Source organism: Pholcus phalangioides, unplaced genomic scaffold (assembly GCF_987345545.1).
Source record: "Pholcus phalangioides strain wild (caught in Gottingen) unplaced genomic scaffold, Ppha-v1.0 ptg000042l_1, whole genome shotgun sequence".
NCBI lineage: Eukaryota > Metazoa > Arthropoda > Arachnida > Araneae > Pholcidae > Pholcus > Pholcus phalangioides.
The window spans coordinates 2,353,995-2,370,959 of NW_028301628.1; the positions used below are offsets into that span (position 1 = coordinate 2,353,995).

At 32.0% G+C, this 16,965-nt stretch overlaps 1 protein-coding gene across 8 annotated transcripts in view; it reads right to left on the minus strand.

The window, feature by feature from the left end:
* Rab3-GEF (Rab3 GDP-GTP exchange factor) overlaps positions 1-16,965 on the minus strand; it is a 63,004-nt gene that overhangs the window by 28,676 nt on the left and 17,363 nt on the right. For all 8 annotated transcript variants that reach the window (XR_016195725.1, XM_089255038.1, XM_089255035.1 and 5 more), the window contains exons 3-23: positions 15,176-16,025; positions 13,416-13,557; positions 12,251-12,409; positions 11,136-11,267; positions 10,325-10,438; positions 10,152-10,232; positions 9,426-9,758; positions 9,237-9,303; positions 8,163-8,303; positions 7,851-7,964; positions 7,343-7,505; positions 5,897-5,999; positions 4,243-4,740; positions 3,117-3,288; positions 1,897-1,962; positions 1,587-1,704; positions 1,236-1,419; positions 809-1,018; positions 530-617; positions 265-378; positions 22-143 (exon numbers count right to left, since the gene is read on the minus strand). Coding sequence is in view for 7 of the 8 variants with exons in the window: in XM_089255038.1 (XP_089111164.1) it covers positions 22-143; positions 265-378; positions 530-617; positions 809-1,018; positions 1,236-1,419; positions 1,587-1,704; positions 1,897-1,962; positions 3,117-3,288; positions 4,243-4,740; positions 5,897-5,999; positions 7,343-7,505; positions 7,851-7,964; positions 8,163-8,303; positions 9,237-9,303; positions 9,426-9,758; positions 10,152-10,232; positions 10,325-10,438; positions 11,136-11,267; positions 12,251-12,409; positions 13,416-13,557; positions 15,176-15,822 (3,768 nt within the window). In the remaining variant the exon portion in view is untranslated. The remainder of the gene's footprint in view (positions 1-21; positions 144-264; positions 379-529; positions 618-808; positions 1,019-1,235; positions 1,420-1,586; positions 1,705-1,896; positions 1,963-3,116; positions 3,289-4,242; positions 4,741-5,896; positions 6,000-7,342; positions 7,506-7,850; positions 7,965-8,162; positions 8,304-9,236; positions 9,304-9,425; positions 9,759-10,151; positions 10,233-10,324; positions 10,439-11,135; positions 11,268-12,250; positions 12,410-13,415; positions 13,558-15,175; positions 16,026-16,965) is intronic.

Here is a 16,965-nt window from a genome sequence, read left to right on the forward strand (position 1 = left end):
CAGAGTTTATCATGAACCTACTTCTGACTCAACACTAGTAATTCTTGAAAACAGAATATTGCGTTTTGCTGTTATGATGCTTCTAAACATGTCTGTTGCTTCTTCATGTTCTGAACTTTCAGGTGATGGAGTTATATGGACATCTACAAAGTAAGAAGAAAAGCTTAATATGATTGCTTAAATGAGTAACAAGAGCATTATTATATACATATGCTGTGCATTAAGAAATATTTTGAGCAAAGCAAGTGCCAGAATAATACTCACTACAATGCTGCTCTGTTAATGAACTCCTTTCGTGAGGCTCTCGTTCACTGCTAGGGGAAGATCTATGGGGAAAGTCAGAGGGGCTACTGTTTGTACTGCTCTTACTAGAACCAGCTGGAAAATAAATTCATGCAATATCAAGATACTAATTAATAATTCATCTATAATTGAGATATGCATAACATACTGTTTAAATGCTCATAATAAATACTTATGGAAAAAAAACAAACACAAACTAGATCCAACAATAAAATCTCTTACATACCGACAGATAAACCAGCCTGCTCATCTGATCTGCCAGTATCTGCTAGATGCTTGTATATATTCTCACCACTTCCAAATGGACTGCTGCCCTATAAACATAATAATGAGCTAAAGTAACAGTTTACAGCACCAAAAAATTTCAAAGGTAGTGCCCAGGTAAACTATTGAAAAAATACTAATGATAGCAAAACATGATTTTATTTCTTCGAATCAATGACATTATTCTTAAAATTTAACAAGATTAAAATTTTTAAAAAATGCAATAAAACTATCATATTACTTGGGAAAGAGATGCAGTGGTATTTGTTCCTATGTCCAGTCTTTGCTCATCAGTTAAATCTCGAGCCCAATAATGTGTATGAGCTATTTCGAGAACTTGGAGAGCACTAGCCATTCCACCTAATCCACAATTGCTGTATGTTTGTTCCAGACCAGATACAATGGCTTGTAACATTTTCAAATATCCTTTCCAAACAGCTTTACTAATGCACTAGTAAGAAAGAGAGCGAAAAAAAAGGTAAAATGTTAGTTTTATAAACAAAATTTTGGTGTTTTTTTGTGTAGATTAAATATTTTGGATTTTAAAATACTAAAAAAATAAAAAAAAAATTTTTAAACTATTTAAGAAACTAATTATGAGTGCTTTTACGCTGAATTTATTTTAATACAAATTTCACTTTTATGATTTAACAGAATTATATACATACAACATCATCAATATGGTCATCTGGTCCAATTTTTCTTTCAAGTGTTTTGTTCAATCTTGACACAACAAGATTGCGATAGTTTTCATCTTCCATAAGTTTTTTTACCCTATTCAACTTCAACCAGCCAACTCCTTCTCCTTCAAGAACACTATTGACTGTTTCTTTAAGAAACTGCTGATTTTCACTAAAAAAATAATATATATTACAAAAATATTATATGAAAGAGGTTCCACAATAAACTAAAGATAACACTGCTTTATTAGTAAATTCTAATGCGTTCCTGTCTAAAAATCTAAAAACAAAGAAAGATTTATTCTCAAAAATATATTTTAATGAAATAAGAGTAATAACCTGTGTGATGTTGTGTTAGCTTCTATAGTTTGTAACCTCTGGGCTTCCTGCTGCTGTTTTCTCTGCTGGTTTGTACTGTGCTTTATGAGTGTTGTCTTTTCGACAAGACCTTTCCTACCTAGAATGACAGACATTAACACTAAAATCAGTTTCTTTACTATCTTCATTTTAACGAAGTCTTTAAAAATAAATTGAACAAACTAATTTGAACCTATATTTGATGAATTAATAATGTAGATAATTGATGCTAAAAAATAAAAAGACTTAAGTTTGATTTATATGATGAACTTTAAATTTTGTTTTTATTCACCTTTTGGGAATGGTCCAAAAGGCTGGGGTCTGTCTCTTGGCTTGGATACTGAACTTGATCTACTGCCTAAAAGAAATTTAAAATGAACCACTGATCAGGACACATATAATAATACTGCAAAACCAAAATATAAATATCATCAACTGCATCAAGTGAAAAAAATTTAAACCAACATATAGTGACACAAAATAAAATAACAACACCAAGAATAACTAAACTGCAAGAGAATGAAGATTTCTTTAAATACTAATAGCTGTTTTTTTTTAAATCAATAGGCTTTCTGGATATTTCACTGAGGTGAACAGGAAAAAAATGTTGTTTCTTTCCACTGAGAATCAAATCGATTTCTCCTCGTTTTCTGGTGAAGAGAAACAACACTCTTTTCCTGTTCAGCTTGGCATAATATCCAGAAAGCCTATTGATTTCACGTATCTTAGCTGAGCAAAAATCATCATCCATCTCAATTGGTTTTTTTTCACTTCCAATTTTAACATAGTTTTAATCTGAATGATGACTGATTCTGAAAATTAAAAACTCAATATCAGGTGATACAAAAGCAGCCTCAATGGTGCAAATTTGTCTTCATTTTCTATAGATAAGATGAATTTTACAAAGTTTTTCAACAGCTGGCTGACGCGAAGATGAATTTAGGAAGGGAAGAAAATTCTCACTAAGTGAGAGAACGTGGGATCGAACGAGTGAAAGAAAATGAGTAACAAAAAATCTCACTAAGTGGGAGGATGGAGGTTCAATTCTACATAAGGGCAGTTGAACTTACTTTCTTTCCTAAATTCATCTTTGCATCATCCAGCTGTTGAAAACTTTCATATAGATAGCGAAGAGTGACATCATCCTTGAAAGATGAATTTTATCCACTTTCTAAGATCTTATTCCCTCCTCCATAAATATCCAGACATCATATCTATCAACAATTCATCAGGGAACCGTCAGTGCGTTGTACCAGACCTAGTTGATTTTGTCAAGGCAATTGCCTTGTTGTATTTTGTAGTGACTGTGTTGCCCTACATGTCTGGCTGTTGATGTACGATTTATTGTGAAGGTTGATACTCATTACTGTCGTATTACTACAGAATGGTTTTCATGCAGAAGGCATATTGTTTTTTTGTACACAAACCTGTATATAAATGAAACGCTATTGAACAACTGATAGGTATGATTTGGGCATTGAAAAAAGTATTTAATTAAAGGTATATACTCACTAAAAAAGCCAGAAAACATGCTTGAGGTCTGGGCTGCTATACCATTTAGCTCACTGCTGACAGTTGATATAAGAGAGCCTGGACTTGGAACATCACGGGTCACAATTTCTGTAGATTCTGGAGTTTTTCTTTCCCTTTCCCTTGCAATGGGTTCACCTAAAGCCTGCAGGTTCTAAAAAAGGAAAATTTAAAAAAAAGTACAAAATACTCAGTTAAGTGTAAAGGCTTACTTAAAAAGTTACATAACCTATACACTACAGCGTCAATAAGCTACAATAAACAAGTAAATAGCATAGTAATTCTTCATAAAACTAATTATTTGATGGTTGCACTAGATCATCGTCTGTGCTTTTCCTACAACATATGGAAATGGTTAAAATTAGATCACATCACCATTGATGACATTATACAGAACTGTTTTTTGATATACATATGATGTAAAACATAAAACAACTATAAAATGGCATCCATATTCATGGCCCCCACATCCTGGAGAAAGGCCCCAGGCTGGAATCGTTAGCGGGCCCTCAAACAAGACTATTCACGGGCCTTTCTGTAGTGACTTTATAGCATGAAAAAAAAAAATTATGGTAACTGTCCTGGGCCTTAGGGCTGGAGCCCTGTCAGCCCCCCCCCCCAAGGGGGGAGCCATGTTCATATTGCAGGGTCAGTTCTATTTCCATTACCCACGAAGATAATTTTTTTACACTACATCAGACTGAGACTTAACAGTTTATAGCCCATTCTGAAAAAGGCTTATATAAATGAGATTTTTCAATTTTATTTTTGTATTTTTCTCAATTTTTTAATTCTATCAATCCCTATGAAGGTGGCGTGCTAACCCTTCATGGGGCATTTCTTGTTTATACTTTTTATATATTTTATTTTTTATTTCCGTTTTATAATTTTGTAGTCATCTTGTCACCATTTCTGTTGCACCTCTGTGACAGAAAAACATTCTGAACAGAACTGATTTTATAGAGTCAATATTTTTAGAAAGGGAAGTTATATTGCAATATGAAAACATTATCAAAACTATTTTATTTTCAATGACTCTTTCCAAGAAGAAGAAGAAGAAAAAAAACGCATATGAATAGTTTCAATAAGTCACAGTATAGAGCAATACCTTGAGTAATGTCTTTTTTCCAGCTTCTCTTGCAGGTTTGGTTGCCTCTAAAGCTGTTTTACTTGCTTCAAATGCAGCTTTACTGGCTTCTCGGGCAACTTCCTTCGCTTCTCTTGCCATTGTTTCAAACAAAGATCCTTGACTGTTCTGGGACATGAGAGTTGAACCCCCAATGCTACCAGTCCGACTCAATACACTGCTTATGCTCATAGTTCGCGTGGGAGTCTGAACACCTGAACCGGAACCACTTCCTTTATCGACTGATGTTTCTGGTGTTAGAACTCCCCCAGTACTTGACTTTATCCACGACAATGTGCTACTTGACGAGGTTCCATGGCTAGCATCTCGATCATGAATGCTTTCTATGTCACTTCCTAGGCTCTCGGCTGGACTCCGTCCCTGAATTGGAGGTTGTGGTGAAACAACTGAGCGGATAGTTGAAGGGGTCAATGTAGCTGTTTCTCCTTCTTGCCCACTGAAAACTTCAGCATCTATGTCCTGAATCAAATTGTTTAATGGGAAAAATTAACATTTAAGAAGGAATAAAAATTTTACAGTATCACTCAGACTGTGCAGGTCTGGGTTCGAATCCCAGTTAAGGCCATGGATGTGTCTACTAACACTAACAAATTCCCTGTACAAATTTTACGGATCTCTTGGGAATTTACAAAAAATAATAATAAAACACACACACACGCACACACACACACAGGGTGGGCAAAAAAGTCAGTGGAAACTTTAAAAATGAATAAAAACTGAAAAAATAACCGAAATAAAAAATGGTTTGCAGGGTTAGCATCGCTAGGTCACAGGAATTTTTTTTACAGGAAAAAAAACAGCCGATAGACAAGAGTGACTTCGGTGGAAATATGCAAATGAGACAGTTATAAGAACTTGCGCTCCTAATCCACAAGCAGTTCATCGTTGTAAATCGCGTATGTAGACCTGCTGATTTCTGTCGTTGCTAGATTTCTGACTCGTCTGCAATGTGTTATACCCTGTGGTGGTGGTCATGTGGAACACATACTGCTGTAATAAATTATTTGGAGGCATTCTGTTCGTTATTTGCGTATCCTTTCTTTGATTTGTGTAAGTCAGCGCCACCTATCAACTGCTTTTCAGTTATTTTTTCCCTGTCTTAAAAAAATTCCTGTGACCTAGCGATGCTAACCCTACAAACCGTTTTTTTTATTTTGGTTATTTTTCTGGTTTTTATGAATTTTTAAAGTTTCTACAGACTTTTTGCCCACCCTGTATATATAATAAAAAATGCCTAATTTAATAAGGATGAGAGTGAATTCATATGATAACCTTTGTCGCACTTTGTCATTTTATGCACAAAGGTTTGAATTAGATCTATAATTTAAAGCGAGTATTGAATGATGTCAAACAAGTTCAACCTTTCTGTAGTCCCAATTTGAAATAAATGGCACAAAATCTATTCAATAAAACATAAATCAGTCCACTGATGGTTATGTAAAACAAAGATATTAATATACTTCTCAAAACAAATTTAGTCAATACATTATAAAATAAGGTAAATGTAGTCATATTATCAAATTAAGAACCATTTTGAATGCAACATAAATCATGCAACTAATAGGATGAAAAATGATTATAAACATTTGTACACAGTATTATATTCAATGTTTACCTGCGGTTCTGCCTGATAATTTAAAGGTGGAAATTTATTGGTCTCTTGTTTCTCCACAGTACCAGTGCTATCTTCTTCAAGATCACAATTATAAGATGGACTACTAAAAGAAAGAGAAATAAAAAAAGATGAGAATCCGGACAAAAGCATAAAGCATTAATGCAAAAAACTGATTCGATAAAATTGAAAAAAAAAACTGTAAAAAAACTGATTTGATAAAACTGAACCAAATTAATTAAAAAACAGTGATAATCAAGTTATTGATACTTTAAATATGCCTAAACCGTCATATATAGATTCTTGGAATTAAAATTCCATGCACAGTGTTATAATGTATAATGTAATGTATCAGTTTCAAAAGAGTGTCCAAAAAAGAAAAAATTCTAGAGTTAGTTTTAAAATTAAAATAAAATATTAAAATTATCAAAAAAAGGGGTAATTCAGCTGGGATAGTGAATCACAGCTGAATGAATATCACAGCCATGAAATAATAATTAGAGGAAAAACAAAAATTAAAATTTCTATACTCCAAAAAAAAGTATCGTTTAATGGAATTCGTGCTTCACTTTATTTAACTGAAAGAAATTTACCTATTATGAAAAGAATAATATTAAGAAATTATATTAATTATATTACAAAATTTACCTATGCAGTTAAATTCTAATAATTCACACAGATATTAGTGATTAAAATTCTTGACTGATAATATTTATGTGCTACAATGAATAGGAACAGATGAATTTCAAGACTTTGAAAAGTGAAGAAAATCAGGAATTTCAACCGTTGACATTTTAACCACTGATTTTTGGTTCAAATTTAATTTAAAAATTAGTTTAAATTTAGGGTAAATTTTGCTATGTATAATACAGAAAGAAGTGAAAATTTTGATAAGTGACATTTTTTTTGATTAAAAAATACATAAATTCTTTTTTTTTTTTTGCTTTTCCCAATTATTATTTTCCAGAGATGCCCTTATAACAGCTGAATTAAACTATTTTTGCTGATCACTTTTCATTCTTTATTTTGATCTCAGAATCAACTGTGGAATTAAGATTCCTTTCAGACAACATTTTTAATGAAATACGTGTGTGTGTATATAGATGATGTACATATAATTATTGATTTGCAGTTTTTGATGTAAAACAATATGACACAATTTTTGCTCAACAAAAAACTTAGTTAAGCAAACTCACCAATTTTTAGCAAATTATGATGAAAAAAAACTTTTGCAAACTCCAACCCATGATATTTTCTTCAGAGAGTAGAGAACTTTTCATATTAACTTGTACACTCATCAACAAATATGGTAATTTAACTGATTTTGAAGTTCTCTAATTGTGCTAATAATACATCAATCTTACTAGGAACAAAAACTTTTCAAAATAAAATGAATTCTCAGGAAAAATGAATAAATTTATATGTATCAAAAGACTAGTGTTTTGTTACCTGGATAACGAAGATTGTGAAGAAGATGTTGACAAGGAACCAGGTACTGAAAATGCGGAGTCACTGCTGTTGACACCTGTTGTAGGTAACTGTAATGTACTTGGAGGTTGGTAAACAGAATGGTGATCAAAAAGGACTTGACTGCAGGATGCTTCCTCTCCACCTGTCAGGAAATTAAAAAAAAATTAAATATTTCAATTTATTTCATAAAAATCAAGAGGCATTTAAAACTTCACAGAAAAAAGAGGAAAATTACAAGGGGTAAAAAAAATACTGGAATTTTATCCATAAAAATTTAATACTGTCATATTTTGATGGAAAAAAAAAACAAAAAAAAAACCCCAATATAGATAATAACAAACCTAAAAAGCTAGCTTGGAATGAGTAAAAAATTAAGAAAAAATAAAATTAATATGAACACAACCATTTTTATTATCAAATAAACTCAATAATGAAATTAAAAAATTGAAAAGATAATTTTTTAGAATGATGAAAAATTGATACAAACCACACATAGAATCACTGGTGATTTCACTGTTAACCATGTCTGTAACAAAATCACTTAAGGAAGAATATGAGGAACTTGTACTTCCAGCCTCTTCACTATCACTATTGCTTTCATCTGTATTGAAAAAAAAAAGTATGTACACTGTAAGTTACAGTTTTTAGTATGTGTGTAAACAAATGAACCTTTTGAAAATAATAATTTCTCTTAACAGTTATTAAATGTGATAATATGAACGAATTTGCGTAAACTATTTAAAAAAATTTACTATAAGTTATTTCCCTTCATATAAATAAATTTATAGATATTATTTACCTGTTGAAGGTTCCTCTACCTGTGGAGTTGACAGAGCATTGGATAGGGTAAACTCATCACACCATACTTTGAAATGCAGCGGCTCCAGCTGATGACTGAACCATTTAGATTTATCACCCACAACTGTTGGATCGAACACACCTGTATACATAATAGCATAAACTTAATTGATAACTCTGACAGTTGATCACATAAAATGTGATGTATACATGATGTTCTTAAGTCAGCCACCTCGTTAGGCAATTTGCCTGTTGTGGCATTGTATTTGTATTTGTATAAAAGTGTTTACCAATACTGAAATATGTATATTGCGAGGCAGTGTTAAGAACAAGAATAAAGCTATGCCTGTATGATTCTTCAGAGGAAGATTAAGGAGAGGATCAAGATGAGAACAGAAGGCTTCACTGAGTATTGTTAACACCAGTGATGGGCAAACTTTTTTAGGAGCAGATCAAAAAATATAAAAAATTTGTGAACCAATATAATTTATTATAAAATTCTATTTATAATAAAACATTTCTATAAAGTTATTTTAAAATTAGCGGCAGGCCACATAGAATCTCTAAGTTGGCCCATTACTGGTTAAGACAATGATAAAACATACTGATGGTAAGTATGATAAGCCTAAAAGTTAAAGTACTGTAACCTTCTGCATATAATCAACAGATTATACATTACAAAAACATCTGAATTTCTTGGTATAGATGAATTTTTCTAAAGGTAGCAGATGATGTGTATGCAAATATTAGAATCAGCATTTTGTCTACAAAATCATAACCAATAACTCCTTCCATTATTGAAAATTTCATTATTGATGATATAGTAACCAGAAATGTGTATGTAGATTATGTGCTAAAAATTACAGTATGTTTTTATGTTTAAAAAAATAGATAAGCATATTCAATACTATATTCATTATGATTGAAATTCGCTTACAAGTGTTACCAGATGAATGGAAAAATGACAGAATTAAGCACAAGAATAAATGTACAGATTTAGCATAAATTGAATATAGTAATATTTTACATTTAAATATCATAAGTGTGCACTTGATTTTAAATTGAATTATTTTACCTGTGTGAACTCTTAAAAATGCAACATTAGTTGGTGACAAAGACCACTCTGCAAAAAATTCAACCGCCTGAAAATATAAATATCTCTGTATCATATACAGTTTCAAAGAATGAAGATAGATGCTTAATTTTATATGAGATTGAATATTTTTATATGATCAAATGACCTTTGCTAGAACAAATGTGTTACCTGAGTGCGAACAAACTTGCTCAAGAAGTAGGAAGCTTTAGGCCTTGAATGTAAAAAACTATTGATTTGAAATGCTACTACTGGTCTTGGATAGAGTCTAAGTGTTCTTGTGTGCTCCATAAGATTAGCTAGAACACCGGGTGAGTTGAAGAAGCGAACCATGGCTATTCGGGTAGCTATGTCCACTGAATCAACATCGTTCCCGTAAATGAGAGGATTAAAGCCCGTAGTCAGGGGCGGGGGCTCCTGCACTGAAAGTCGTTCTGCTGCACCAGGTTGAATCCTATCAAGATTTTTAATTGGCTGAGGACTCATGCTCATAGAAGCCAGTGCCTAGAATAAGACAAAGATAAGCAAATGGTTTTTTGCTTTTATTCTAATAACTGTATGTCGTTTATCAGAGCATAAATAAAAATTCATTTACAAACATTTCCTATCTGCTGATGTGATGAAAATAAATTATAATACTTCAAGCTGAAAGTAAATACATTATGCTTTAAAAATTGCTTTGGTTTATTTCCTGTGATACTTAATGTTTGCATTGGACATTAAAATCTTGATCTTCAAATAATTATTTAGCTTACCAATATTTGGCAATAGTTTGACATTTAGACACAAGTTGAAAGTAGAATGTTTGAAAAACTAAAAGGGGATATTTTTAAGTATTTTACCCTCAAAATTGTAAAACATATTTAGAAAAAGAAATAGCAGGCATATCAAACACACCTGTTTCAAATGATTCTGAAGAACTGTCCCTTCAGGCTCAGGAAGTAGTGGAAGATCTTCAACTCCTGGTGGCTTCAAAACCTTTTAGAATATTCAGGTGTAAATATAATATGAATAAAAACTAACTTCATGTTGAAAACTGAAGACAAAGATTTTAAGAAACATTTTCTCACTTTATTTGAATCCAAATCTATCAGCCAAACATCATCTGGAAGTCTAAAGTTCCTTTTGTACATGAGGAAACTAGCAGGCACTCCAATTATATAAGGTGTTGGTGCAAGCAGCAACTAAGATATCATTTTAAAAAATAGTGTGGATGAATTACCAATAAATCAACCAATTTATTAAAATAAAATCATAAATTTTTGAAAAAATCAGACATAAATAACTACAAAAAGGGGTTTTTTTTTCATTTAAGATTTATTAAATACAAATGCAAACTAAAAATACATAAATACATAATAAACATAAATAACAACAAAAATACATAAAATCAAATAAAAAAATTTCAATAAAGTACTTTTTTGATTTTTTTTCAGATTAAATTAACTGCTCATTTCTCTTAAAACTTTTGTACCTCAATTCTGTTCAATTTAACCATAGTTTATTGCTTATTGTTATAATGATAAAAATGGTAAATAATGGAAAATATACTGAAACTTCTAATATTTATTATCAGATATTTATGTCCAGAAACAGAATTGAAAATATTAATAGTCTGAACATTTGGTGACAAATCTGAACATGTAGAGACCAAACTTAAAAATAATAAATTAACAACTCAGACAAAATTTCAAATTAAAATTCGACAATGATTTTTTTAAAATTTTCTGTGAAAGAGAATTTAGAAACATCAGAACTTTGCTGACATAAATTAAAAAACCAACATATTTTAAATTGACAGTTTCTTTTGAAATTTTATCCAATTTGCTTATAAAAGAATTCTCTTTTTATGGTTTCTATGAAATAACAAGTATTACTCACCTGTTCAGCACCACTCATACAAGTTGGCAACAATGGTATCACAGGAAACATGTACTCCAAAGGATAAATCATAGTCACAAATGCCATTACACTCATCGAAAGAGCATTGTAATCACGAGACTGCAGAATCAACTGCAAAAAATTAATAAAATACACAAACACAATCAAAATTTTAAATCATAAAAGTTGTTAAATTTCATACAGGAATAAATGTAGAAAGTCTAAGAATGAAACTAGTCATCTATTAGTATAGGTAAAAATCAGTATTTTGTACTTGGACATTTGACAGAGCGAAAAATTTTATCTTTCATTTAGTCTCATTGTAAAGATTTTTTTTTTTTCATTTAAGGAAAAAATTAGTTTAAAAAAAATTATAGAGAAATATCATTATTTCATATTAATTTGTTTTTGAAAATTTAATTTTTATCAAGACTTACAATATTACGTCAATTTCTTATAGATGTTGAGAACAGACAGTATTAAGCGGCGGCTTTAAGTTAGTTCAATGTGCGTAGACTTCTAAATTATTATTATTTATTTATTTTTACCCTTCAAGCTGTTTTTAAAATTTCCTGACCCACATTATAACTATCACAGTGGAAATAACTAAATCTTTTAATCTACAGTAAATTGAAATACATTTTTTCAGGGAGAATATTTTTCCAGATTTTGTGCAGCTGATAAGTGAGTTAAAAAAAAGAAGAGAAATGTTCAAAATTTTTCTATTATTCATAATGTGCATGCATATTCCTATACTGCTCTGAAAGGAAGGGGGGGGGGGAGAATACAGTCTTTCTCCTTCTGTTACCAAATTTCAAAGAAAAGCTGACTCCACCAACTGGCAGTTGATCTGCCAGTTTGGGAGGGGAATGAGAAAACGTTATAAATAAAGAAGCAAGATATCCCAGAATTGCTGAAATATAAGGCATCAGGCTAGGCGAGACATCTCAACAATGACGTTTTGTAAGAGTTAATTTAAAAAAAGTTTTACTATGCAATGCACATTGTGAATTCAAGAAAACAGTTGAAGTGTTAAAATATTTTTGTAATTAGTAATTACCTCTCCCACAAAACAAAATTTATAGTAAGTATTTGAATTCATCTTGTGTTAATACCTTATGCTCCAGAATGATACAGATTAGAACTTTCATACACGTGTCCACTCCTAAAAGTTCCAAGGGAAGGTGAAGAGGAAAGTCTACTAATGAAAACCTAGTATGGTCTGGGAGGGCAAATATAAGGGGTGGCTGAATGTCTTTGGGCAGAATTTCAACCTGGAATTGTAAAATAAAATGAATAAATAAATCATGTAGAACACTTTCCACAAAGCTTTATTTTCCATTAGATGTAAAAATCAAACATGCATTCATGTTAGATTATGTCCTAAGATTAATGTTGTAATAAGTGAGAATGACATTCTCTCTGTCGATCAGCATTGCATCAAATCATTTGATCATTTTTGTTGCACCACAGTCATTTTCTGCACACGAGGGCTAATTAGACAGAGACCTACAATTCATTGTAGATTCCGAACGGCAGCCTCTTTTTTTTATACTCACTGAGATGCATTAACCCCTTGATGTGGTAGCAATCTTTTTCTGTGGTCATGTTGCAGTTTTTGTTGTACACACGTCAATTAATATTGGATTTGATGATGAAATTTAAAAGATTTTTTTTTCTATTACCCTGAAAAAATAGGAATATGGGAGAATTGGTGAACAAAAAGATTTTATATAGTTTGCATATTATGCATTACAGTACAGCACTTGGTTGTTACAAATCTTTCACTATGGCTCTCAACAAATCTGAAAAAAAATTCAGGCACCAGCCAGATTTCTTTGGAGCCAAAAATAGTTTGTTCTAAAGAAAAGCAGTTCAAAATAACATTATTGAACTTTCCTGAGACTTAACTACCCTTTTGCATGTCTGAAGGACTTTCTAGGTATCAAACTCGCGACACCTCTAAACATACTGTGGTACTTTAGGTGAGTATCTTATCAACCGATCTAGCTACCTCGACCCGCATCAAATCATGATGCAATGTTTCATTTGCCAAGTAGCCCAAAGCAAATTAAGCAAATAATGAGAATACACCTGCTAAAGTAGTCAAACAGTAAGAAAATTTGGGGATATAATATATTTCTCCCACTTACCTACCTGATAACTTAAGTATAATCTGCTTAGAATGATTATTTGCTTCCAAATATAGTATCATTATCAGGAAATAAGCATTTCAAACCACTGTGACAAATAGAACACACTTTGATATATACCACATACCTCCACTCGGGTTTTTCCAGGCACTGGTACTGGAGCACTTAACAATTTCAGCATCCACATTTCTAGCTCTCTGATACAGTATATAACAGATGTTGGAGTATTTTCTGTGATTTTACTCGTGAGAACAGACCAAATGGTCTCCCTGCAGAAGGTAGTGATATTAGCAAAAAAAAACCTTTCAAATTATATTTTGAAAACATGCACAAATGAAGATAATAATTTTCTTCAAATCATATAAAAATTCATTTAAAAAATCTGTATTTAACCAATTAATTAATATTCAATTTGATGATGAAATTTAAAAGAATTTTTTTTTTCTATTACCCTGAAAAAATAGGTATATGGGAGAGAATTGGTGACCAAAAAGATTTTATATAGCTTGCATATTATGCATTACAGTACAGCATTTGGTTGTTAGGAATCTTTTACTATGGCTCTCACCAAATCTGAGAAAAATTTAGGCGCCAGCCAGATTCTTAAGAGCCAAAAATAGTTTGTTCTAAAGAAAAGCAGTTCAAAATAACATTTATTGGACTTTCCTGAGACTTAATTACCCTTTCGCATGTCTGAAAACATGCTGCCATGAAATCAAAATATTTTGTGTTTTCTTAGATTCCAATTTAACAATTGTATGCAAGGAATTTCAGGTGATGACACCAATTTTCTAGTTAGCATGGTGACTTGTTGCCTGAGATGTCAAGCTCTGTCTTTAACATCTAACTTTTTTGGTGATATGAACGGGTGTCTGCAAGGACATGTTAATTTTTTTCCCACACAAAATAGGTTTTTTTTTAGAAAGTAAAATGTGACGTGACAAATTCCACTATAACAGTTTTAGTGTCCAAAAAACTACCACTAGAATGTCTGTACTTTTTGAAAGTTGAAAAGTGGAAGAGAAGAGTATAGGTGATTTCCGCAGTAAATTATGACCTAAAATTTTTTTCTGTAAAAAGTGCAACATATGCTTTTGTTTGAGACACCCATTCATATGAAGATTTCGAAAAAAGCAATGTAAATGGATATTAGTTTACTTGTAGTGTAACCCAGGACTGGACAAATTTCAGGTGATAGGTCACCATGGCAATTAAAAAATTGAGATTGGCAGCTAATTTTTTTTAATGTTTGATAACTGAATTAAAGTATCAGGACTACAAAATTTTCTGAAATTATGTCAGCCTGTCTGTTAGCATGGAAAGGGACCATGAGTCTGCTCCGGTAGAGGTCAAAGAACATTTTGGACCAATTTTTTTTTTGGGGGGGGGGGGGAGGATGAGAATATGCTTGAGGCCTATGAAATTCTGTTGACCCCCTAAATATTTTGGTGATTTGACAAACCCTAGTGTAACCCTATGGGTGTGGAAGGAAAAAAAAATTCCCATAAATTTATAATTTTTATGTTTCTCTGCTGAACTGCAAGTTCCAAAACAAAGCAAAAATATTATCAACAGCAAGAGTTAAATACCTCTGCCCCCTTTCTTTTCCTTCAGATATGAAAGGCAGCAATCAATGATGTCGATTAACAAAAAGGGAGGTGAAGGCAAATTTTGGTGCCAGCTAATTATTGGCTGGCCAAAAACTCAAGCCAAATATTGGCACTCGAGTAGGTTATAGTCATATAATTTTCATTGGTCATGTGATGATTGTTAAATGGGGTGTTTCACTGCATATAAATAAAAATTAGACGAAAAAATAATTAGCCAGAATAAAGCAAATTTCATAAAAAGTTTATGCACAATATATTTTTATATATATTATAGTACCTGCTACCCGGCCTTGATCCTCCACTTCTCCTGGAGAGATTTCTCTCATTTGAAGTGTCGATAAGCCTTCGCAGAATAAAGAGACACTCTCGGAATGTAGAGAAAAATGGATGATGGCTTATGATGCACAGTGATGTAAGTGAGTGACTTTTTATACGCTGTCTCTGAGATAGTTTGGAAGAAAAATTTGCCGTTGGGTCAGACTCCTCATGCCTCCTTAATATATCAGACGAATCCAAATGCTTCAAATCTGAGCTTTCGGGATGCCTTTGTTTCGAAATACTTCCATCAGGAAGCTTCCCCCCTCTGAATGAGCTTTTGGAACTGGACCGTTTCTCTATAGGCCGATAGAAATTAACACATATGCCATAGCGTACCCTACTGGTGTCTTTCTCTGTCAGAGCGAACACAAATGATGTTGACTCACGGAGACTTATTCTTTTTGGACCTATGCAAACACATCCTTCCGGCTGGCAAAAGAACACAACATCTGGTGACAAAGGAAAATCCTTGTGGTCTTCCGGCGGATATTTGCGCAGCAACTCAGGAGTCTGGACTGCATGATTACGACTAGGTTGACGAGCACCAACAAAAATTATATAATCCAGCAATCGTGGACAGAAGTATTTTTTTATGGCATCTGACATTTCTCCGACGGGATGGATGAGAAATGTTGTCAGATGCCTGCATTTAACAATCTAGTTATTAGAGACACAAATGCAACAACCAAGAGGTATCTTATCTACAAGTATATGTTAGTAGAGGCTTGTAGTGCAAAAACAAGTGACATTTTCTACGGAAGTTGTAACTTTTACTCCACTTCTCCATCTCCATAATGAAACCATTTAACCTAAAAAAAATTAATGTATTAAAACCATAATAAGAATTAATTAATGTCTTCATATTGTCTTTTAATATTCAACTGTATAAATTCATGTAGTTTATGTTGTTTTAAAATTTATTATGGGCTAGTAAAAAGTATATCTAAAAAATTCCACAGCTTTAACTAAGCATTTTTGGAAGCTGAAACAGGCAGATGGATAACTTGAAGTTCAAGGAGGAGGGAATCAAAATACCTAGCATCCCTTAAAAAAGGAAAAAAATATATATTCATTTCTATGTTTCTTTAAGTCTAGATTTGTTTCTTTCATGAATAGCTCAGGAAGTCACCATATTGGTAACTTAGACACGGTTTGTATGTCCCTCAAAGAAAGAAGGGGAAATTACATGATCCAAAAATCCTCATTGAAGAAAACTTGGGCAGAGCCATTATGTATATATATTTTTAAATAAATAAATGAAGTATAATCTTCAAAAATGATCAATCAATAAATAGAAAGGATAAAAAAGGATTAATCCTTATAAAAGGATTCTATGAACTATAAGCTTACAGATTGTGCTTCACAATTTTACACTCAAATTTCTCAGTACTATGGAGGAGTTCATTTATGAGTTCAAAATCGAAAAATTCATCCAAAATACAAGATGTCTATATTTAATGTAGGCATGTTCTAAGCTGTATACAGCAGGGGTTCTCAAATTGTGTGCGGTCAACTTGACGGAGGTTGGTTTTTTGATAAAATTTAGCTAACCACTATAAAACTTATGCAAACTGGCTGTTCCACCATAGGCTTGCATTCCATTACATTTGGAAAAAATTCACAATCCATAAGCAACAATGCAAAAACTAAACATTTTAATGTGATCAAAAATCATACAAAATTGATTTTCTGTGTATGTGTTCTCTATATAAATCTATAATTCTAGTGAGATTGTCGTTAAATTTTGAA